This window comes from Alligator mississippiensis, chromosome 4, assembly GCF_030867095.1.
Source record: "Alligator mississippiensis isolate rAllMis1 chromosome 4, rAllMis1, whole genome shotgun sequence".
NCBI lineage: Eukaryota > Metazoa > Chordata > Crocodylia > Alligatoridae > Alligator > Alligator mississippiensis.
Genome location: NC_081827.1, coordinates 79807593 through 79833099, shown reverse-complemented (window position 1 = coordinate 79833099; position 25507 = coordinate 79807593). Strand labels below are relative to the sequence as shown.

General features: G+C 43.1%; 1 protein-coding gene across 3 annotated transcripts in view; it reads right to left on the bottom strand.

The window, feature by feature from the left end:
• METTL25 (methyltransferase like 25) overlaps window positions 1–25507 on the bottom strand; it is a 121115-nt gene that overhangs the window by 12168 nt on the left and 83440 nt on the right. For all 3 annotated transcript variants that reach the window (XM_059726135.1, XM_019494164.2, XM_019494161.2), the window contains 4 exons: window positions 21795–21889; window positions 17796–17825; window positions 15740–15813; window positions 6525–6618 (listed from right to left, as the gene is read on the bottom strand). In XM_059726135.1, coding sequence (XP_059582118.1) covers window positions 6525–6618; window positions 15740–15813; window positions 17796–17825; window positions 21795–21889 — 293 coding nt within the window. The remainder of the gene's footprint in view (window positions 1–6524; window positions 6619–15739; window positions 15814–17795; window positions 17826–21794; window positions 21890–25507) is intronic.

The window sequence follows — 25507 nt, the reverse complement described above, 5'->3', positions numbered from 1 at the left end:
TGCTGCCATGTTCTCTGCACTGACGCACATTTCGCCACTTATACAACTGCATGCGATTCAGCGCTGAGCACGTCAGCCTGCGTGTACAGCAGACTCAATTAATTGAATCTCCAGTGCATCACAGCACAAAAACGTAGTGTAAAATGTCCTTTATGCTTGAATGTGGCAACAAGATGAAGTTAAGCTCATTATAATATTTTTTCACTGAATACAGTGTATCAGAAGTGTTGCATTCCTGCATGTCTCCTTGTGCCTAGGTGTGGTGTTGCCCTAATATCTTTGGTCAGCTGTAAGTAAATCTAGTCACGTTTCTATGTTTCGAATAGCAACTATATCCTACTGACCTACACATGTCCTTTATTAACAAGCTATTAACAGGAAATACAGGAAAGTTTTCACTCAGGTGTCATATGGATTCATATTCTGTTGGGGTTTATCAGTCCCTATTAAGTCCACCAGACACTTACCTCCTTCTCAGGATTACTTCCTGGAGCTAGGGTTTTTTCCTGCTGCTGCAGCTCTTTCCCAAGCAGCACATCATTTCTCAAAGACTGGGACTCCTGCTGGAAGAATTTCTTCTAGGAGACTGAATGTCGGTACACTTTCCCCTGGGCTTAACCCTCCTGGGGCACCCCAGTCTTGAGAAGGCACAGGGGGAAGCTGCTCCCATCCCTCCTGTAGATTGGGAGGGGAGGGAAGGAACAGCCACCAGCTGCTCCCCTGCTGCTTCTGGAGTCCCTGGTTGGTATGAGAAGATTTGCTGCACTGGGAGCTGAGTGGCAGGGAGCCACGCAGCCCTCTGCCTGCCTCTCACACTGGCATTCTCACTGCCTGCCTCTCACACTGAGATGCTGGCAGGGACTTTGCTCTGCTGCTCCCTCTCCTCAGTTCCCAGGCACCAGAAGCTGAGCACAGGGAGCGGCACTGTCCCCAGTCGACTTCCCTTTGCCCCATCCCGCTGCTCTGGGTGCTGGGCTTTGCCCTACTGTTCCTCTCCAGTCCTGGACTGGTCCAAAGCAGTAAGGCACAGTCCTGCTTGAGGAAGGACCTAGAGGCTATGCCTTGCTGCTCCTTTTCCTTCTCAGACTGGTTCAGGAGGTGAGAGGAGCAGACACTGCTGCTCCCTGCCTCTTCCCTAAACTGAATAGTGCCATGTTTAGTGGCTAGAGGCTTTGCTCCAGTGCTCCCTCTGCTCCTTTCCCAGAGACTGGGAGCAGAGTGGAGGATACTCCTCCACCCTGCTCTCCAGAGTCTGGCCTAGGGCACATGCAGGGAGTCTTCAGTGCTGCTCCACTTCCTTTGGAGACTGGGTGGAGTAGAGCAGGCACCACTCCCCTTGCCTGTCACAGACCGAGATCACCGTGGTCTGGGGAAAGACATGAAGAACAGGGGAGACAGGGCAGCTGCAGCCTAAACATCTTTACTGCTCCCTCTCCCTCAAAAACATCCCCCTGTACAAATGAATGTCTGTACTCAGCCTGTCATACTAATGCCATTTGCTGGGCATCCATCATTTGGGTTATGGCTGATTTGTTATCTATTATGCATTACGATAGATTAGGTTAATTTGATCAAGATTTAAAAAAAAAACTAACAAAATGTATTTGAAAACAGCACGCATTTTAATTAGAATGTTTAAGAATCCCTATAGTCACTTGTTTTTCTGGGGCACAAAAGGCTACTTGCCCACTGGACTAACCTGCCCTTTGCTGAGCAGTCTTTCTGCAGCCCTGGCTCTACTTCTATTTCCTGCTTAGACTGAAGTTGGATCTGGTATGTTCTCTATAGCAAGGCTCTAACAAGATAGAGAGACAATTACTTCTGGTCTTGTGTGAATGAAACAAAGTAACTTGCCAAGAGGAAGTACATGCTCCTGTGGGGCAAAAAGCAGCGCTAAGTACTGTCTCCCAGTTACTCAAGGTCCAACATACATGCATGTGGCTATAGGAGGTATTCCCTCATAATCTTAGGGGAACAAAGGATTTAGGGGAATATCACAGGGGTGGAAACTGAGTAAAACACGGAGGTGAATATATTCAGCCCTTCTGATGAGAAAGGCTCTTTTGAGCCTACGTACAAAATTTCATGTGTATGACTACAGCCAATAAACATAAGGACAAAGAAAAAATCTTAAGGATAAATGCTAACTAGCCCTCCACAACCACCTTTACTTCATCACTACATTTTCCTTTTGTCCAACCCATTATCCTGTTGGGGATTCCTGTACACACACAAATGAATAAAGAAACGTGGCACTTTCCAGGGATTATTTTAGTGCCAGGGAATTGGTGAATTTGGCTGTCCCTGGGTGAAAAAGATATAATGCAGTTGCATTCAAGGCAGAAACAGCTTTTAAAAACCTTCACTGCCCTAATTTGAGCAAATTTTTACCCTAAATTACACATCACATCTGAGAATAAATTTATAATGAAAAGTTTGACAGATCTTAAACCACATGCCAGTACAAATGACATTAATAAAGTGACAAAGCCTGCAGTGGCAAAATGTTCAAGGTCTTTTCTAAGTGTCTTCTGGTGACTTGTCAATTTATATCTATCAATTTTACCTGGACTCCAGCCACTTATAAAATTTCCCATATGCAGCTCTGCCTGCCTTGGAATGATAATGTTCTATCTCTTATTCCACATTTCATAGGATTAAAAACCAGTCCAGAAGCATGCTAGATTAACTGTACACTTCACTTGTTTACATCATTTTGAATGTAAACAGATGGTAATTAAAGACTCAGAAACATATTAGCATGCATTTGCTCACTATGAACAGATTTGTATAAGTTTATAAATGTCACAATAATATAACACAGTTCTTATTTAAAAACTGTATGAAATACTTTGTACTTTATTTAATCCGCCAATTACATGTTTTACTGCCTCTCTCAATTGTTAGAATTTTATGCAAGGACATAACCTGGATTATTTAATGAATTCATGAATATACAGAATTGGATTTATTAATTAAAAACCTATGGCTAAAACATTTCATTTCTTTATTTTAAACACTGGTACTGTTATGGTAGTCCTGTGATAGCATGAGCCATTAATGTGAATTCAGAACATGTGTTTAGTTCTTTGCTATTACAGTATTACCAGCTGGGATTGTTGAGGATATAGCTAACTCTTCTGATGAGTGGCAAAAATCTTTTACATTGCTATACCATTTGAGCATTCAACTGGACAAAGACCTCAAAAAGGACACAAGAAAAATTTACTGTGAGGAGCTGAAAATAATTCATTTAGCATAAGTCATGCATGTGGTCATCTCAGGATCACTATTCAGTTATTGGGAGCCTTGTCGCTTTAAAGTCTACAAACGAATATTTGTGTAGGATAGCTATTCATTCAGGTCTGCAATGAAGACAACAAGAGTCATGTTTATCATCTATGCAGAGGAAGTGAGAAAGTGACTGGAGGTGGTCTAGCATGGTGTCAGTACAAGCAAAGGATCTTGATGTCTCCTTAGGAGCACAAGCATGTGGGAGGTATGCTAATTTACTCTGGGTGACAGCATGTGTAGAAAGAGTGCAACAGTGCTTCCCTCTCTCAGAGGGATGCTGTGAGAACAACTCCATAAATGCTGGGGAAGCATTCAGTACTATAATCATAAAAACCATATATGGAGAAGAAAAGGCTTGATTTTTTTCCAAGTCATCCAAGATATACTGTGGCCAATATGGCTAGAGGGAAACAAAAGGAAATTGTTTTGACTTCCTTACAAATGCCCTTCAACTTATTCCCTACTGGTGTATATGTACCTCTTTCAGGAAATTAAGAGCCTGATGTCTATGAGGCTCATTAGTATTAAAGCATGAAGCCCCTGCTAATCCTTACTGGTGGATTAAAACGGTATGTAGCTGTTTTAATTCAACTCTGTCAAAACTGGTATAAGTCCCTACACACTATTACAGTAATATAGGATTTGAAAGTAAGATTGAATGAATAAGAAAGCATTATCAGGCAATACAAATATAGTTCTCAACTAAACCTCATTCCTGACTTTGATACTACTTCTATTGTCTCATTCTCCTTTTGTGATCTTGGGCTAAAAGAAAATACAAGATTTATGTGGAGGGGATCCTTCTCCACAATTCATGTCCTTTGAAACTAAAAGGCAGGGAAAAGGTTATCTTAAACTCATCCATATACACAGAACTGTATGTTAATTAAAGACTTAAGATAGGATTCCAATTGGTGCCTTAGCAATCTAAGCTCCAAAGAGCAATTCAAATTGGCCTTGAGCCAGCAGCTACAAAATTCATTAGGCACTTTCATTTTGAACTGCATTTTCCCCTAAACATCTGTACTAGAACCTCAGTTTGAGCTCCCAATTTAGTTGGTACACCTAGATCAGTGGTTCTTGGCCTTTTTTGACTCAAGGCACCACTTGTTGGACTTACAGCACCCCTTGGAAGATGCCAGCTCTTAGGTGTCACTAATTCATTGACCACAGAAAAATAGTAGAGCAACTCTTCTACTGCAAAGAACTCTAAAATCACTATGGGTCAGAATGTTTTTGACATTTTATTTGAAATCCCCTATTTTACCTTGTGAACCGTGTACAGGTGCTTGCATACCTAACAATACTAATATTGCCTACCCCCCCATGGCACCCTTAAAAGGCTCTCAGGACAGAAGCATTGACTTAGATGCACCCGGGTGCCTAATTTCCACCTATACTTCATGCTGGTCCTTGGAAAAACCTTTTCAAATAGGAAGGATTTTTTTGGTACATTACTTAAATCATCAGCATTGAGTTTAGCTCAAAGACGATGGCAACAGTGGCCTAGAGCTTATAGCACTCAGCCAAGAATTAGAAGATCTGGATCCTAAGCCCTCTTCTTCCTGAAAAAACCTTCTACTTCCTTAGAGAAGTCCACCACTACCAGGCAGTAGAAGAGGTTAGAGGAAGGCCCTTCTCTACTCTCCCAGTATTCAAGATGGGTTTCTAGGAAGCTAAACATACATGAGGCATAGGACCCAAAAAGAAGCAAACAAGATGCAAAGTGACTCAGTAGCTTAGTTTCTGTGACACTCCTTTGGAATGGAGAAGGCTTTGGTTTTAGTCTCTGCTTCCAAGTACTATGTCAGGTACTTAATCTCCTGAGAAGAAGAGGATTTTAGAAATTTCTTCACATGCCTCTGGGCTTTCTGAGTTGTGCTCTGGAGATGGTGACCACTTTCAGTTCCTTGGAACACCTAGATACCTAAACTTGAATCACTCTTAGGCACCCCTAAAGTCTCTCCGTTGACCATAGAGGGATCCTAAGCACCGCACTTGTTCAAAATAAATCAACTGCCAGAGCAAGGAGGTAAATGTGCTACACAGGTTGTAGCACTATAAAAAACAGATCATTCTGGGGTATGTACACGTGCACCAGTCCCCTGGTTGAAGCAACACAGAGTTGCCAGAAAGGCGCACTGATCTTCCAGGGGGCAATCGGGAACTGCTCCTTAGCTCCTGAAGCCCCCAGGACATAGGCGACTGGTGCCTTCTGAGTTGGGGGGGCACCTGTCTCCCAACAATGGCCAGTCAGCAACTGTGGGGGGTCCCCCACACAGCCAATTGCATTGACTAATGAGACAGCTGGTGAGACAGCCCAAGAAGTGGCCAAAGAAGCAAGGGCTGATTGGGATGTCTCTAGTCTGGGGCTGCCTGCAAGCCTCTTGGAGCTGCTGCTTCCCTTTACATTTCCTGGCTCATGGTCAGCCCTGTGACCCTTACTTCTTGGCACCAAGGGGGGATGAGCAAACTGCCAGGGGCAGCAAGAGCTGACTGATTAGCCTCTGCTACTGCTTCAAGTTGGTCCTTACAGGGCTCCCTAACATCGTTCTGCTAGGCAGGCTATCAGAGAGCCAGCCAGCAGCTCTCTCTGGGTGGGGGGAGGGACAGCAAAGCACTATAGGATACTGGGAGTCATATGAATCTATCCAGATGTTAAATTTGTTGCAGAACAGTTTTGTTTCAAATAAACTTCTTTGGGGTAGATTCACCATTTGTGTACTGGATTTGCCATTTTTATAGCAAGACAAACACGTGGCCGTTCATATTTTGTTTGAAATGCTCATATAAAGCACAAGATATGTAATGTCTGCCAGAGCCCTAAGGAACCAATCTGAATTATGGCTTTGCTTCTAATTATATATTTGTGTTTAAAAAAAAAAGATTTAGACTACTAGAAATCATGCAAAAAATAGAATAAGGCATCCCACAAATCAAACATTTTTACATGAAAATAAAAACATAAAGAAAAATTATTAGAAGTAAATCCCCAGGTTGAATACACAAATGGCGGTAATCTGGCTTGAATATATGTTAAGTCACAAAAAGCTATAAATGTGGATCTACAGTCTAATAATAAGAAAATACAGGATTTTATAGTTTTATGGCAATATTCTGGCTGGAAGAACTCGAAGTGGCTCATATATACAAACAGCTCCATAGAAATGCTGGGCACTTCTAGAGTTTACATTGACATGAATTTCATGTGATAGTAATCAGCTTCTCACCTTTGACTCATCCAGTTCAAGCTTCTTCAGAGACTTTCTGACATAATCCAGGAAGGAGGAAGATTTGGAGAAAATTTTCCCAACATGATGATCGCTACAAAATAAAATTGAGATACATATTTTTTTTTAATTTCCTACAATAAAAGGTTACAAGTTATTGTTTCACAAATTCAAAATCGCTATAAAACAGAGAAAATAAGCGTGACAACCAAGTTAGAAAAATAATTGTAGAGCGGAGTAGGAAAAACACAGCCTGTGGGCCAGATCAGGCCTGGAAACTGACTGGATCCAGCAATGCTCTACATGGAGCTGAGCTCTACCCGCTTCCGCCAGGGTGGCCTGCACTGTGTTCCCGTTGACCTGGGCCCCTACCAATGCGCAGCTTCTGATGGGGCTGTTTCCAGTGGGGATGCAGCCGGCTGGATGCTCCTCTGCTCCCCTCACCTCCAGTGCGAGCCGCTGGGCTGAAGCTTCCTCCCTGCCTGCCTGCCTGTAGTGCTGCAGCAGGGGCAGAAGTAAGAACAGAAGCAGCTGCTGGAGGTGAAGGGAGTCCAGCAGCACCCAGCCAGCTGCTGCCACACTGGGAACAGCCTCACTGGAAGCTACACAATGGCTTGGGCCCCAGATCTGGGGCCTGGGCTGGCGGGGCTGTTCTGCTCCCCTTGGCTCCAGTTGAGGCTGCTGCTCCTGCTCTTGCTGTGTCACTTTGGGTGGGTGGGAAGCTTCAATCAGGCAGCCCCTAGCCAGCACATAGCTCCTCGCTGCCTTCCACTCACTTCACCTGCCTAGCATGATGAGCAGCCACCTGCAGGCAGGAAGAGAGGGTGGAAGGCAGTCTGGAGCTGGAGCTCCATGCGCTGGGAAGGAGCTGCCCAACTGAAGCTTCCTCCTGCTTGGAGAGATGCGGCAAGAGCAGGTGCAGCAGCCACAGCTGGAGGCAAGGGGAGCAGAACAGCCCTGCTGGCCCAGGCCCTGGCTAGCACTCAGCTTCTGGTGGGGCTATTCCCAGTACAGCTGCAGCTAGACCACTGCTGCTGTGCTCCGCTTGCCTCCCAGTTACAATGCAAGCCTGGTTGGCTGCAGCTGTGCTAGGAACAGCCCCATCAGAAGCTGTGCGTTGGCCAGGGCCAGTGGGTGTGGGCAGGAGCATTGCCATGTGGAGTGCCGTGGGAGCAGCTGCTGACCAGGCAAACTCTGCTGCACCCCAGAATCTGTCCTATTTACAGTTGGGGGTAGTTCTTAGAAACCAGGCTAAACATTTGAATTGGTCCAAGAATAGTAATAAAGCCATGCGTAAAGAAAAACATTTACAAGCTCCTGCAAACACATAAACTGTTTAGCAAATCCCATGAAATCTCTTTTCAAAATTTAAAATAGCTCAAAGAAATTGCATATATTTGTTCTGTCTGTCTAAATTTTCTTACATAGGTACAATCATTGCAACAGATATTTCTAAGTCTGATTGACTTTAGCAGTCATATACTATAGGAATGACATTTTCAAACATATTAGATATTTCTAATACTCTCTCCAAATATTTATGAACAAACAGCCAGGAGAGAGATAAATTAATTGTATATTTTATTAATCTTCCATGAGATTAATTATATATTTTAAAAATTTGTTTTAAAGAAATTCACCAGAAACCCATAGAAATCCTATTTTATTAGTTAAGGAGTCAAGAAATACTCCCATCAAATTCTTTATATTATTTAGTTTTGAAATGTATTTTACAAAAGGAAAATTGAATTTTTTATGAACATATTTATGATTCCTATGCACTTAAACCTAGGACAAAAGAAGTCCAAAGATCAATTACTGGCTATGTATTTAAAATGCTCTTTGGGAAATGCTCTTTGAAAATATTCATTTCATTGCATATGTGCTACCAATGTAAAGAGCTTTGTGGATCAGATAAGATACACACTGTATACATAGAACTATCAAAAGCAAGAATGGGATCTTAGTGATTCAAAGCCTCATAAGTCATCCTCTTAATTGTCTTAGGGCCTTGTTACACATTAATTTTAGGTGGCTTCTGAAGCTCTAACCCCTGGATTGTCAACACATTAACATCTGAAACTAGTTTTCAGCACATTTTAGATGGTTTAAAGTTATGCCACTCTAGGGCATGTTATTTCTGATCCATGTTACTCAGCTCATGTTCCAGTAACGTATGGCCACTCCCCACAGATGAGCTGCCCAAGTTGTCGATGTCCAGCATCCCAAGATACAGTGACCCCTCTCCCACCCTCCTGTCCTGTGTGGACAAATTTTCTATCCCCTGAACTCTACTTCCTAGAGGGTGGTTCTTGCACCAAGCCACCTCCCTTTCCTGTCCCCAGGGGTGTGACCTTCTCATCCCCAGAGGTACAACCTTGTGGAAACAGCCACCAAAGCACATGCCAGCTAGCCAGGTCACAGGACCATGGAAGGGTTCACAACTGGGGTCTAGTTGGAGGGAGGGGAGAACAATGTAGGGGGCTGGCTCATGTCTCCATGAGCTGGTGCTTCCTTCCCAAGGCAGGGGCAGTAGCTCCTCCAAAAGCACCTTTCCTCACTGCTCCCACCTCCCAGCTATCCCCAAACCCTAATGCCAATTTCATAGAATCATAGAGAAGTAGGGCTGGAAGAGACCTCCTGAAGTCATCTAGTTCAACCCCCTGCTTGAAGCAGGATCATCCTATTCAAATTATTCCATACAAATCATAATCTAAACTCTGCACAAGACTAGTTTCATAGTAGTTTCAGAGTAGCTAGGGTCAGGAGGGACCTGTACAGATCATCTAGCCTGACCCCCAACCCTAACACAACACTGACCTAGCACCCTAACCTGCCACAGGTAAAGCAGGGGAACCATGGCAGCCAATGTTCTGCTTCTATAAAATGTTATCAATATGTGCTCAAGAGGTCCCAGGTAGAGGGCCACACCCCCTGCTAAGGCCAAAACCCTTACAGTTCATACCAATGTAACCATGGGATAAAATTCCTTCCTGACCCCAAATATGGTGATCAGCCTGAACCTGAGTGGAGGGGCAAGACCCTCTAGCCAGCAACCTCTGGCTTTGCTCTCAGCTGTAGCCAATGCCCAATGCTTCTGGGAAGGCTTAAAAACACCCTGACATATAGCAGAAAGGCGGGGGAGGGGTAACCAGCAAAGTCCAGAAGCATGGGAAATACCCATGGAACAACACAGGCATATCTACACCTAGATCAACCCCACCCAGTGGCTCTCCAAGTTCTTCTTGAACACCTCCAGTTACAGAGTCCACAACTTCCCCAGGCAGTCTATTCCACTGCCTCACTGTTCTAACAGTGAAGACATTTTTCCAGACATCCAACTTACTTTGCTGCAACTTCAAGGCATTGGTCTGCATCCTTCTCTCTGCAGCAGGAGATAAACGGTGCTTTTCCTCTTCTTTATGGCAGCTCTTCCAGTATTTTAGGACTGCTATCATGTCCCCTCTTAAATGCCTTTTTGACAAACTGAACATGCCTACCTCTGTCAGCCTCTCCTCATATGATTTGCATTTCAAGTCTTTGATCATCTTTGTTGCTCACCTCTGGACTAACTTCTCGACATCCTTTTTAAAATATAGAAATGCACATGATACTCCAGATGCGGCCTAACCAATGCCAGGTACAGAGGCACTATCACGTCCCATGTCTTGCATCTAATGCCTCTATTGATGAATCCCAAAACTACACTCACCTTTTGTGTGACTGCATCACTCATATTGACCAAGACTCCCAAGTCCTTTTCCATAGTGCCGACATCCAGCCAGGTATCACCCATTTTATATTTGTGTTCTTGATTATTCCTCCAGAGGTGTAGCACCTTGCATAAGTTTGCATTGAACTTCATCCTGCTAGCTCTAGACCAACTTTCCGCTCTTTCCAAATCCTTCTGAATTGTGCTCACATCCTCCAACATGTTAGCAATTCTTCCCAGTTTTATGCTGTCTGAAAACTTGCTCAAGAAGCTTTCTAGGTTACCATCCAAATTGTTAATAAACATGTTGAACAGCACTGGGCACAGACGCTTGAAATCTCCTGCCATTCTATCATCAACCGATTAATAACTACCCTTTGCTTGCGGCTATTGAGCCAGTTATCTATCCACCTTACAGTCGTTTTACCCAGCCCACATTTCTCCAACTTGTCTATCATGTGGGTCCTTGTCACAAGTCTTGCTAAAGTCCAAGATACACTATATCCACAACGTTCCCTTCATCCACCCAAATAGTTACTTTGTCAAAGAAGATCAAGTTTGTTTGACACAATTTGTTTTTTATCCATCCATGCTGGCTGCTTGTGATCAGCCTTTCCTCCTCCAGATGCTTGCAAATGACCTTCCTTAGGATATGTTTCACTCACTTCCCAGATACTAAGGTGAGGCTAACGGGTCTGTAGTTCCCCAGATCCTCTTCCTTGCTTGTTTTAAAGAGGAGCACTACACTGTCCCTTTTCCAGTCCTCTGGTACCTGGCCTATCTCCCCAAACTCCGTGAAGATCATTGCCAAGGGCTCCAAAATCTCTGCCAGTTCCTTCAGGACCCTTGGATGAAGCTCATCCAGCCTTGCTGACTTGAATTCATTCATACCCAACACCACTTTCTGACAGTTTCTTTTGTTGTCTCCTCCCTCAGCTTGTCCCCTTCCTTATCCAGATAATCTTTATTGCATGTTTGGCTGCAGCTTAATTTTTTTGTGAACACTGAGGCAAAGTAGCTGTTGAGTAGTTCTGCCTTCTTTACAACTTTGGTTAGGAGTTCCCCTTGGCTTGCTAACAGAGGACCCACAGCTTTCTTAGTCCTTCTTTTTTGGCTAACATACTTAAAGAACCTCTTGTTGTCCTTAACCTCCTTTGACAGGTGCAGCTCATTCTTTATATCTGCCTTCCTAATTTTGTCCCTGCAGGTTCTTGTTATTTCCTGATATGCATCCTTGGTGAACTGCCCATTCTTCCATTGCCTGTATACTTTCCTTTTGCATTTGATGCATTTTAGAAGCTCCTTGTTCTTGGTCTCTTACAATTCTTCTCATGCTTCCATTGTGTGAGCACAGTTTCTTGTTGGGTTTCTAATACTGTGCCCCTTAGAAGCTTCTAGCCCTACTGGGTGCCTTTATTCGTCAATCTATGTGTCCATGACACCAAGCCTTGAGTTGGAGGAGATCCACTTTTTGAAATCTGGTTTACTAATTTTGCTGAACTCATGCTTTCCCTGTCTCAGGATTTGGAATTCTATCACACTGTGATTACTTCCTCCCAAGCTACCCATCACTTTAATGTCCCCCACCAGTTCTTTCCTGTTGGTCAGGACAAGATCCTCCAAGACAGATCTTCCCCTATTGTATCCTCTACTTTCTGGAACAGAAAATTGTCCTTCACACAAGTTAGGAACTGGCATGACATTTTGTGTTTGGCTGCATCGTTCTTCCAGCAGAAGCCCATAAAACTGAAGTCTTCCAAGAGTACCATTCCATAGCTTTTGGACAGATATGTCACTCACATAACAAGTGCCTCATCCACCCCCTCTTCCTGATTAGGGGGCCTATAATAAATTCCTACCATTAAGTTGGTGCCACATCTCTCATGTTCACCCAAATGCATTCTGCTTAGCTGTCTTCTTGTTCCTGCACCAGGGAACAAGTGTATATGTTTTTGATAAACAAGGCAACACCACCACCTTTTCTCCCAACCCTGTCCTTCCGAAACAGTATAACCCTTGATGATGAGACTAAACATAAGAACTGTCCCACCAGGTCTCAGTGATACCAATCAGATCATAGTTCTTTTCACAGGTTGTAGCTTCTAGCTCATCTTGTTTATTCTCCTACTTCTCACAGTTACATATATCAGATTAATTTTGCATGTTGACCTCCTCACTTCCCTTCTGCACCACTTGTTCATTGTATCATAGTATCATAGTGCTTAGAGTCAGAAGGGACCTAAACAGATCATCAGGTCTGACCCCCTGCCCCGGGCAGGAACGGATGCTGGGGTCATATCACCCCAGTCAAATATCTGCCTTGAAGACCCCCAAGGTAGGAGAGAGTACCACCTCACTTGAGAGCCCATTCCAGAGCCTGGCAGCCCTAACTTTAAAGTAATGCCTCCTGATGTCCAGCCTGAACCTTCTTTCTAACAATTTGTGGCCGTTATTACTAGTAACCCTGGGTGGTGCAGAGCCTCCCCCAATTCCCACTGGTCCCTCCTGGTGAGTTTGTAAACCGCCACCAGATCCCCTCTCAGCCTTCTCTTGTGGAGGCTGAATAGGTTCAGGACCTTTAGCCTCTCTTCATAGAGCCTGCCCCACTGCCCTTTGACCATGTGAGTGGCCCTCCTCTGGACCCTCTCATCCCTCTTGAAGTGCAGCGCCCAGAACTGGATGCAGTACTCCAACTGTTGCAGTCCCAGAGTTGAATTGCTTCTCTGAGTCCTTTTCCCTCTGGACTGTGCTGCTGCAGGGTTTTGATTACTATCCCCCATGGAACCTAGTTTAAAGCCTTCCTTTCTAGGTTGGCCACATGATGCCCAAAGATGCTCTTCCTTGTTCTCATCAGATGAATCCCATCTCTTGATAGCACTCCTATGTCCAAGAACATCCACCCATTTTTGAAGAAGCTGAGCCTTCACAAAGACATCGCCATCACATGACATTCACTTCCAGGACACAAAGGTCTCTGCCTTGACCCCTGCCTTCCATGGAAAAATCGATGAGAACACCACTTGTGCTTCAAGCTCCTTAATCCTCCTTCCAAGAGCCTCATAGTCACCTCTGATCTTCTTAGTGTCATTCCTGGCAGTATCGCTGGTGTCGGCATGGATGAGCAGGAAGGGGTATTTGTCCAAAGGATGGATGAGCTTTGGCAGACTGTCTTTGACATCTTGAATTTGGGCTCCAAGCAAACAGCACATCTTCTGGGCCCCCAAACCTGGATGACAAATTGAGGCCTCTGTCCCCAGCCACCACCCCTCTTCTTTTCCTTCTTGGTGTGGTCATCCTGGAGTTCCTGACCTTGGGGCCTTGCATTTCCTGCTCTCTAGGCTGCTGCCTCCTCTGCATCATATCTGCAAATGTCCTCTTCCTCAGCCCCTTTCTCAGCACAGACCTTGAAAGTGGTTGCTGACTTCAATCTGCTCCTCTTTAATTCTAAGGACTGTCCTTGGAGTAGTAACATTCTGCCACTTCTCCTCATTGCCCTTTGGCTTCTCCAGTATCAGCCTCTTGTAACTCTTGTCAAAGTAATCTTCCTGGTCTTGGATGTAATGCAGCCTGGATACCTGTGCTTCCAATCTTTGCATCTTCTTCTCCAGGCCAGACACCAAATTATAGGTGGTGCAGATGATGTGCTCCTGACCCTCTGGGAAGAACAAAAACATGGCACATCCTACAAAGGTCACAACAACCAACCCAGACTCCATTTGTGCATCCTTTGCTCTCTAGAGAATGACTATACTATAAGGAGAAAAAAAAAGGGTAGTGGTAGGGGTGGGGGGAAGAACCTGTATGCCAAGCTCCCTCACCAGGGCCCTGGCCCATGCTCCCACCCCCACATACACATGTCTATGCATAGAATCTCCTGTCCCCTGGTTTCCTCCCACAGCAAAGTCCTTTGGCAAACTTGCTTTCTGTTTTCTGCCCTCAGAGAGAAAGGGAGAGAGAGAGAGGAAGGAAGGAAGGCAGGAAGGCAGGCAAGAAGGAAGAGCCATCACACACCACATGTGGGGAGGGAAACCCCAAACACATACACTGGGCACTAGGCAAACACTCTAGCACCAATCAGCCACCCCAAGTCACTAGTACAGAGAAAAGCCTCCTCAAGGCAGTCCCACACCTAAGCTGCATATATAACAGCCACTGCTCTCTGTTTATGTTATTGAAACATGAGACCTTCTTTATTTCCTCTTTATTTCTTTTTAAACTCTTTTAAAAATGTATTTTATTTGATCCTTCAGTGGCTGACTTCCTTCATTTCACCACCCTTCCCCCACTCCTATTTCCTTTATACCTCCCATTTCATTACCCACCCTCATTCCATTAACTCTCAACCTCCTAGCTTCATATTTCTGCTTCAGCCCTGCAACCCATCTCTCTTTCATTAGGGATAGAAGCCTGTCCTGACTCACTAGCCTTGTGGTGGAAACTCGCAGCTGTAGCTCCTGGTCAGACCTCTGCTCGCCAGCTCTTTAGTGGCAAGTCACAGCTGTGCAGGTGGGAGACAGTCAGAGAAGGTTTTTAACATTAAAGTGTGACTCCTCTAAACTTGAACTAGCACTAACAGAGATCAACATCTGAGCAGCTCAAAGTGCAATGTGTAACAAGGCCCTTAAGCTGTTTTGTTTGAATGCTGTTTGAATTCATATGGAATCTGATGTCTTAAAAGTGCTAATCTGGTCCCATGAGGCTTCAGAGCAACAAGGAAAATAACAGCTACTTCACTGAAAACGGTGGTGTCTTGAAACTAGGCCTACAGCACCTGTGATTCAAAACATACAATCTTTATTAAATTCCTTCAGTTACAATATTTGCTTTAACAAATAAAACAACCTGGGGCCTAGCTCACTCCTTTACTTTTACAACCTAGTACCCCATGACCTTTTGTGTAGTTTCACTGTATATAATATTAAACATGGGGAAAAAATGAGAGATTGGGATTCTGTGAAGATGATGATCAGGAAGCCATTTGTATTTGTAGCTTTATCTTTCCGGAAATCCTGAAGGACATTCACGTCTACATTGCCTCATTTTCCTGGCATCCACGCTGTTTCCTGGTCTCAATGCTGCTCTACTCAGCACATGCTGATATGCTTTTCAGCTGGTGAATGACATTAAACTAGCATTAAAGAAGTGCAGACTGTGGTTGACATTAAACCAAAGTTAAAGATGTTCTGCAGAACAGTATATCTCCAGACTCTGTTATCTAAAATTAACACATTTTCCTTTGGTTCCTGTGGGGGAGGTACACCTCTAGTATGTTTCCAGTGGTAAAGATAGAGCTGTTCCCTCTTTGGTGAAGTAAGGACAAGATCTCTGCATATGGAATTAGAGTGAAAGAATGTGCTGAGCATATAAAGACCGAAATCATAATACAAACTTACATGGAGAAAACTTATGGGCTGATTCTGCCACCCCTCTCATGTTAAGCAATTACTCTGAGAGTATGGGAGGCAGAATAAGACTCTTATTTTTTGAACTCAGAGTTTCATACCTTTTGGTGACACCATAACATTCTTCTATGATAACCTGTAGAACAGCTCGATAAAACAAAGATTCTGTAGGCAGCTGCAGAAAATCAAAGAACAGCAGGAATTTAAAGTTGGGATCAAAACCAAATCCAGAATAACTAATATTGTTGGCTCCCTTACTTAATTATTGGTTTATATTTTTCTCAAAGCAGTCTAAATAACGTGGCTGAGAGGACAATTTTCTAATTGTGTTGTTCCCAAGTTAAAAGGGTGTTCTTTGGTCAGATTACAGCATAATCATAATTGTGAGAAAAAATAAACACGTGAAATTGCCAAATTTGATAGGAAGTGGGTAAAGGGATAAAGAGCCAAGACAAAGAAATAAAGATGGGCCAAATTCTGTTCTTAATTATAACAATGTAAATCCATACAACTCTATTACAGAAAAGGGGGTCACTCTAGAATCACATCACCATACATTGAAGGAAGTCTGTTCATCACTGTTCATACACATATATGAAAGAAAGAGGCAAAGGGAAAATATTCTAAGGGTGTTAAAATGTTCTCTTATTTATAGTCACTCTGTCTCAGTTCTCTGATACATTCATACCCATACAGAAAGTACCATGATTATCAAAACAGTGCGGTGCTTTTAAAACTTCATACCTTTAGTTATGAAAGATGTGTTTACATAAGAAAAGTTAATGCCTGTTAGTTAAAAATGCATCCCAGGTAAATCTACTAAGGCCAGGGGATTTACATCAGGGATAAGGTGGTCTGCAAGTCTCATCAATTAAAAATGTGTACACCTCATGCATACAGCCCCCCCCCCCCAATGATGATTTCAAATATTCATGGGCAATTTAGGCAGAGACTTAAAATAAGAATTATGGCATGCCTAGCAGATGCAAGCCTTTGCAATAAATCACATGGCATTTCTTTCTTATCTCTGTATCAGCTGATGCAACATCAGTACCAAGTGAAAAAGTTATTGATCACTGCACTGACCCAGAGCAAAAAGATCAGTCTTTTGAGATCTGTATATATGATGATATTAGATGATTTTTCTATTTACTCCTCCTTCTTTGTGAACAGCAATTTTAAGAAAAACTCTGGAGAATGCATTTTTTCAGTTAGTGATTGTGGCTTGCAAACAATATTTTAAATTTTAAATTATTTCCTTGTGGGCAAGTTTGTACTTCAAAAAGGCACCACTATAAGTGGCACTGTTGTTGTAAATATCATCAGAAATTACCAAAATGTAATAGGGGGTGAGGACAGAAAGCAACCTGACTTGTTTGTCCTAGCAAGAAGTTACTAGACCCCAAGAAAACTATGGCTCCTCATCATGGGTGGATCCAGGATTTTGTAAAGAGGTTGCACACACAGTGGCTGATGCTGTAGTGGTGGTTGCACCCTCACTCTCAGCTCCTCCCAGCCCCTCTTCCACTGGGATGGGCAGACTATGGGAGCAGCAGCCAGGGACCTTTTTAAAGTCACTCTTGTGCCCATGAACTCATAGAGTGGAAGGGAGAGGGGGAATATTTACTTGATTTGGGGTCTTAGAATAGTTCACAGCTGTTGCTCTCATGGTGTCTGACTGCACCACTGCAACCCTTCTGGAGGATCTACCCTTGCTTTGGGGTCAGTTAAGACCCCGAAGTTGAGGCTTTATTAGAAGACAGAGTAAAAAGAATCCAAAGGTTGGAAGGGTCATTTAACAGACTAAGTTCTTAACAACGCACTTCTGGATTTTGTACAGAATTTTAACCAGCATGATGAAACATAATTTTTTACAGTTTATTATTATACTAGGTCATTCAAATATGCATTCACTGAGTCTTAATTGTGTTAAAAAACAGATTTTTTAACATCACTAGGTGCAGACGAGGCAATAAAGATGCAATTTCATGGTGCTGACACATAATATCAATCTGGCTTTGATTTATACTCGACTAATTGTAATGTTTTAGAATTCAGCGAGTTGCAGGTTCAGTAGAAGGTCATGCGTTAAAAGTATTAAAAAAAGAAAAAAATAGCTTTGTCATTAGAAGGTTTAAAATAAACAGCATTACTTACCATTTGGCCAACTGCAACCCGTTCCAAAGCCTTTAAAAGCGAAGATATGTTTATTCTTTATCAGAACGTTTTATAAATACACTGTATAAAGACTGAGAGATATGACATTTTAAAAGATTAATTATGTGACATAGCATGAGCTTGTTAATACCATTAACGGCAGTTAATCAGTTCACTTCTGTTATTTGGGTTTATTCGTAGGACAAGCAATGATAATGGAATATTTGTGTGTGTGCATAGATTTATATTTCTATATAAAATATGTCTTTGAATTTTTACGAGTTGAAAAAATACTTTTTCTCCTATTTTATTTATTCCTAGGCAAATACATGTATAAAAAGTTCAGTTTTGATATTATACTGTGTATTTAAAATAACTGAATTTAATGTCCAACACATTAAATGGTTTTCATGTCTAGAGTGCATAAATATTTAACTTAAAGTACATAAAACTAAATGGAATACAAAGTTTAGAGAGACTAAGATTTAAAATGTTACACAGATTCTCCAAAATACATTTTTCCAGCCCATGAAACCTGAGGGAGGTGTGACACTATTTGATTTTTTTATGATCCAAGTTGACAAAGGATTAAAAATAATGAATTGAATGAAAATTATTTTTTTAACAGGTGGTAAGACATTGTACCTACAAGAATTAAAACTGAAAAACAAACCTCTATGTAGAACTGAAGATAAATACAAGATTATTCATATTTCACCCCTCTGGTCTCATCATTATTCACAGCCCTGAATCCCAGTACAATAATTAGTGTGACTCCTATCTCTGTCATCCGGTCCCCTCCCTCCCAAGGCTTACTTCTACAATATATTGCCAAATTGTATTGTACATGTGTCTTCAGCTGTGCCCCATGTTGCTCCAACTCTAGCTTCCCTTGACTTTTACAAAATTACAGTTGTAATTTACTTTACATAAAAATCAACTTCATCCTTTGCTTCTAGTTAATAATTCACTATTACAGGTGTGTCCTGCAGTTACTGCTGAGCCCAGCCCAACTCTAGATGCATCTGCTGTGCCTTTGAGAGCATTCACAAACAGGCATTCATTTCCAGAGGTGGACATTTTTCAGAAATTTCCAGTAGAAAACTTACAGGGAAAGGGAACTCTCAGCCTGTGGCTACTACTTCTCACCTTGCTCCGTGCCTTCACCAGACTTGGGTGATTCTGGTTTGCAGAGGACATAGGGAGCAGCAGTGGCTCCACTCTTCCCAGTCTCTATGGAGAGAGGGGAGGAAGGGAAAGAGTCTCTGCACCTCCCCTAGACTGGGGTCTGGGAAATGAACGGGGAGCAGCTGCCTCTGCTCTACGAACAGAGTGGATGGACCAGTAAGGCAAAGCCCCTAGTCCATTACCCAGACCAGGCAGTTTCTGGTACAGGGAAGAGGCAGAGAATATTTTCCACTACTCCTCTCCCAGCCCAGGCTGGCTTGGGAAGGGAGAAAAGCAATGGGGCAAAGCCCCAATCCTGTTCCCTGAACCAGGGAGACCAACCTAGGAGAGGAGGGAAGAAGGTAGAAAAGCCCCATGTCTATTCCCCAAATTGGGGAGGGCAGGGAGCACTGCCATGCTGTTTTATTTCCAGACCAGACCAGGTGGGTGGTGAGTAGAGAAGCATGCAAGTGTTCATTCTTACAGGGTGTCAACCTGGAAGATCTGTCTCTTGGACAGGGAATGTATCCTATGGGAGAAACTGAATGGACACCGGTAAGCTTCTAGTTTTTACCAGCAGAGTAGGGTTTCTGCTGGTAGAAACAACCCCTGTATGTAGCCTCTGTGTTTCTGGGATACTCTGACAGGTAAAACAGAACTCTGGAGAGAAATCCTGTCTTACACGAGTAGCAAATATCATGGCCAGTATTTCTGCAACTCACTGTCTGTTACTAGCAACATACAAGACGGATAAGCATAAGCTAGAAAGTGGCCACTCTTCATACACATATATAACCAAGAGCACAAACAGAATCCAGACACGGTGAGGCAGGGTTCAATTCAATCAGATGTGTCTGGGATCTTGGCACTGTCCAGTGAGGTCTTGGCACATGAATGAGTGCTTTCATGTGCTTAAAGAGGTTTCAGGTTTGATGTCTAAGTCAGCCCTCATAGTGCCCTGGCTTACTATAGTTGGTAAATGGGAATTTCTGTGCAAAAATGGGATTGCTCTGATTGTACAACAAACTGACACGCAACTCTAGTTGGGTCACTTCTCCAGAAGAAACAGTGCTTTAACTGTTCATTGCTCCCTATGAAAGGAAAAGGGTTGGGAAAAGGAATATGGTAAGCTTCCCTCCTTCCCCCCCATGAAGAATACAGAAGACAGCAGGTTAGTAATGGTGTGTTTAGCAACACGGTAGAGCGACATAGCATCAGCGGGCACAAACTGGAATGCCACAGCTATGTCTCCGTAGTGACGCAGTCCCTCACTACAGTGCATCACTATGGCAATGTAGCAGCTAAAAATAACCGTGCACTGCTGGCACAGCGCAGTAACAGCTGATATTGCATCTCCATTTAGTACTAAATGACAGCACAGTAACAACAGCACCATGGGGGTACTGGGCGCATCTACATGTGCAATTAGCATGTAGCAATAAACTCTGGTGCAATTGATGCCAGAGTTTTTCTTGGGTGCAGCGTTTACATGTGCACCCAGTGCCACAGCACACTGAGCTAGGACAGAGCAGACCCAGGGCTGGCAGGGGAGCTGGGGTGCCAGTCTGCCAGCTGGGAGTTACTCCGTCCTGGCTCAACTTGCTGTGGATGGGCTGGCTGGGACATGAGGGTGTTACAGTGCAGGGCTAACCAGCAGGCATCCCCCACTGTAGCACCCTCATACTGTAGCCAGCCACAGTCACCGTCTACACGTGGCACATAACTACTCCACTGTACAATAGTACTTGTCCCGTAAAGTACTATCCTACAGTGGAGTTAATTCATTTACTGCACCTAATTATGGGTGTATGTGTAAATGGTGATGGTTTACTGGGGAGCTAACTGAAGTAATGGACTGGTTATGGTTGTTATGGGCAGGTTATGGAACTGCACTGGCAAGTAAAGATAGCAAACATATTTCTGAAAGACATTTTTGATTGTTGTAGAATAACAAAACAAGGCTCTTGAATCCATAATCAGTTGAAATGTTTCATAAACTTTACTGAGGGTGAAATATTTAGATTTCAAAGCATACTGTATAACTGTCCTGACATATTTCAGTTCAATGGCACACAGTTCTCTAATGTTAGCTCTCATCTCTGTAATCGTGTATTAGCCTGGGCTGAGTGCTGGCTCTATTCTCTGCAGGTAAGGCACAACAACAAAATTTGAAGCTAGAAGCATCTCTCATGCTTTATTCAGGTAATGGGACTTGATAAGCAATAGGGATTAGGGATGGTGAACTTCTAACCCAAAAAAGAAAATGTGGGGATGCATTCATTCCTTTAGATTAGGCTCAAACCCATCATTTTGTGCTGCTGATGTGGCCATGCTCCACAGAAGCACTCTCTGCGTGCAATATTAGAGAATTCCCTTATATAGAAACTTGCCTAAGATTGCAGGATTGGTCTGGTTTGGGGGATTAAACCAACTTGTTTAGTTCTTGTACAATTAGAATATTTAATATTATGAACAATGAACATTTTGGGAGAAGTCAATGATGGTAGAAGCACTGCCAGGACTTAGTGCCCTAGGGGTTGCCTTGTTCAATTTAATAAAGCTGTGGCCTTTTTTGGCCACTTTTAAAATACATTTCTGTCTATTCTCATTGTTTCCTGCCCTCAGCAAGTATAAAATGTGTAAAGTTGGAAGGTTAATACAATTTTTTTACTTATAATTTATCACACATACAACATTAATGATGTTATTCTGTGGTGTGGAATCTGGGATTTAAGTCATAGCTCTAGGATTACAAGCCAAAAACAATGAATTCTATAACATCTGGATAAAGCTCTCAGTAGGAAAAGAAGGAAAAAGAAAGGAGAACCGTACCAAGCATGCTGACATTCTAGCATTGCGACCACAGCACCAGCGCTCTTCCTTTAAATACTGGCACATAGGAAACCCCCACATTTCCACCATGCAATCTGCAGAGAGAGAAAAATGGTGTACTGTTTTCATAAATACTTTTACTCTTACTTATATCATTTTTTGCGAAAGACAAACAGTAGTCAGAGCATGGCAACAGAAATGTTTCACTGCTACTCCAGTCCAAAAACAGAAAGCATTTTAGTGGGGGTTTTTAAAGGTATTTTCTCAACAGCAGATATTTTTTATTTAGGCTCCATTTCTGAAATCTTCACATTTTCTAAAGCTATTCCTCTCAGACTACCCAAGTGAATTTTATACAAAATCTGTTAAAAAATGTTAGAGAAAACAAAAGCTTTTGTGATTCATTTTGGCAACCAAGACGCTGACATGCACCTCAAGCTGTAAGCTGGGTTGCTTGTCAACCTAACAGGACATATGCATCACATCCTGCTGGGCTTTTCTTTTACTGTAAACAATTTTTAAATAGTATTTCAGCGAGTTGTTACAAAATAATTTGAGCTTATTATAGTGCTGAAGGTTTGTGCTTCGTTGTGGGACATTATGTTTATTTTCCAGAAAAAACAGCTGCAATGGCTCTCCCTGTTTTTTCAAAACATTAAGAAGCTTTTACATCAGAAGTTACAATTCAGTTTATTTCAGTCTCATTAAAGTTTAAAATGACAACACAGCTTTTAAATTAATGTTTAAAATGAATGTATCTGTGGGAAAGCAAAACTGTCAGGATTGCCTTAGTATGTTCATACCACTCATTTTTCGTGATTTTTTTCTAGATTGTCCTTAAAAAACCACTTTAAAATCACACTGAATGTTAATTAATAGGCTTTTGCTTTTCAAAAAAAAAAAAAAATGGAATACCAATTGGATAGCATAGTGGATAGCATCTTAGCATTTCAACTTAGAAAGATTGCTCAGAAATATTTTTAGATTAATCAAGATGATGGAGTTAAAAGGAGGACAGTGGAAATAAGTTAAATACATTAGAAATGGGATACAAACATTTTTGAAAGGCCTATCACAAAAATGTGTATAAATATGATACAAGAGAAAAATACCAGACCCGTGGTCTAACAGGGGGACCCTCGAAGAGCATAAGGATCCTTTTGGGCAACAAAGTAAAGAAAAAGGGAAACTTTCTAAAGCATTAAGATACAGGCAACAGGAAAAACTGCAGCAGACTTTGGCCTACGAAAAGAACTCATGAAAGCTGCTTTACAACAATATTTTATATAAAACATCAGGCAAGATTCATCTCTGCTGCAAATATGGGCTACATGAGAGAAAAATCTAGCTGATTGTTTATACTAAAGTGATGGTTAACAAGATTCTATTAAATATACTTATATAAAGCAAACAATATCTGCTATGGCTTTTATTGTTTGGTTTGAACTAATCAGACTCTTTATATGCATATGTTATGAATATTTCAAACAAAAACTGGCAAACACTGAAACAAAAGAGCAGGTTAAAGTCTTGGAATTCTTATTTTTCCCTTCTTTTGAACATATCCTCCAGTTATTCCACTTCAAGGCACACCCACTACCCATGCAAGGTAAACATGTTAGCAGAAAAGCTAGACTATGAATATTTATAAATCATATGAATGATTAGTTAATCTGAAGCATTCCCATTTTCTCTCAAAACAAAATCAAAGTGCTGTCATCCACTTATAATATTAAAAAGGAAAAATATGGAAAAAGAGATGGAAAGAAGAGGAAATATAATACCCTAAGACACAATTTTGTTCTAGAATTCCTGCAGTAATTTATTTTGCCAATGTATTTTGTAATGTAGGTTCATAGATTCATAGATTCATAGATGTTAGGGTCGGAAGGGACCTCAATAGATCATCAAGTCCGACCCCCTGCATAAGCAGGAAAGAGTGCTGGGTCTAAATGACCCCAGCTAGATACTCGTCTAACCTCCTCTTGAAGACCCCCAGGGTAGGGGAGAGCACCACCTCCCTTGGGAGCCCGTTCCAGACCTTGGCCACTCGAACTGTGAAGAAGTTCTTCCTCATGTCCAATCTAAATCTGCTCTCTGCTAGCTTGTGGCCATTGTTTCTTGTAACCCCCGGGGGCACCTTGGTGAATAAATCCTCACCAATTCCCTTCTGTGCCCCCGTGATGAACTTATAGGCAGCCACAAGGTCGCCTCTCAACCTTCTCTTGCAGAGGCTGAAAAGGTCCAGTTTCTCTAGTCTCTCCTCGTAGGGCTTGGTCTGCAGGCCCTTAACCATACGAGTTGCCCTTCGCTGTACCCTCTCCAGGTTATCCGCATCCTTCTTGAAGTGTGGCGCCCAGAATTGCACGCAGTACTCCAACTGCGGTCTGACCAACGCCCTATAGAGGGGAAGTATCACCTCCCTGGACCTATTTGTCATGCATCTGCTGATGCACGATAAAGTGCCATTGGCTTTTCTGATGGCTTCGTCACACTGCCGGCTCATGTTCAACTTGGAGTCCACTAGGACTCCAAGATCCCTTTCCACCTCTGTGCCACCCAGCAGGTCATTCCCTAGGCTGTAGGTGTGCTGGACATTTTTCCTCCCTAGGTGCAGCACTTTGCATTTCTCCTTGTTGAACTGCATCCTGTTGTTTTCTGCCCACTTGTCCAGCCTATCCAGGTCTGCCTGCAGCTGTTCCCTGCCCTCCGGCGTGTCCACTTCTCCCCATAGCTTTGTGTCATCTGCAAACTTGGACAGAGTACATTTCACTCCCATGTCCAAGTCGCTGATGAAGACATTAAAGAGTATCGGTCCAAGGACCGAACCCTGTGGGACCCCACTGCCCACACCCTTCCAGGTCGAGACCGACCCATCTACCACGACTCTTTGGGTGCGACCCTCTAGCCAATTCGCCACCCACCGGACTGTGCAGTCATCCACATCACAGCCTCTTAATTTGTTCACCAGTATGGGGTGGGATACCGTATCGAAGGCCTTCCTGAAGTCCAGGTATACGACATCCACCCCTCCTCCTGTGTCCAAGCGTTTCGTAACCTGGTCATAGAAAAAGACTAGGTTGGTCAGGCACGATCTGCCCGCCACAAACCCATGCTGGTTTCCCCTCAGCATAATTTGCCCTGCCGGGCTCTCACAAATGTGAGCCTTGATAATTTTTTCAAATACTTTACCAAGGGTGGAGGTGAGACTGACCGGCCTATAGTTGCCCGGGTCCTCCTTCCTCCCCTTTTTGAAAATGGGGACCACGTTGGCCCTTTTCCAGTCCTCCGGGACTTGGCCTGTGCACCACGAGCGTTCGAATATTCCCGCCAGTGGCTCTGCAATGACGTCGGCCAGTGCCTTCAGCACCCTCGGATGGAGCCCATCCGGGCCTGCCGACTTAAAGGCATCCAGTTCTTCCAAGTGACTCTGCACCACCTCAGGATCTACGCATGGAAGTCTGGCGCCTTGCTGCTGCCTCTCTACAACCCCAGTGAGAGACTTGTCGTGCCCCTCGCTTAGGAACACTGAGGCAAAGAACTCGTTGAGGAGTTCAGCCTTGTCCCCCCTATCTGTCACCAATTGCTTCTGCCCATTTAGCAGGGGTCCTATTCCTCCCTGGGCCTTCCTTTTACTCCCTATGTATCTAAAAAACAATTTCTTGTTGTCCTTTACTTGGGTTGCCATCCTCAGCTCCATGGTAGCTTTGGCC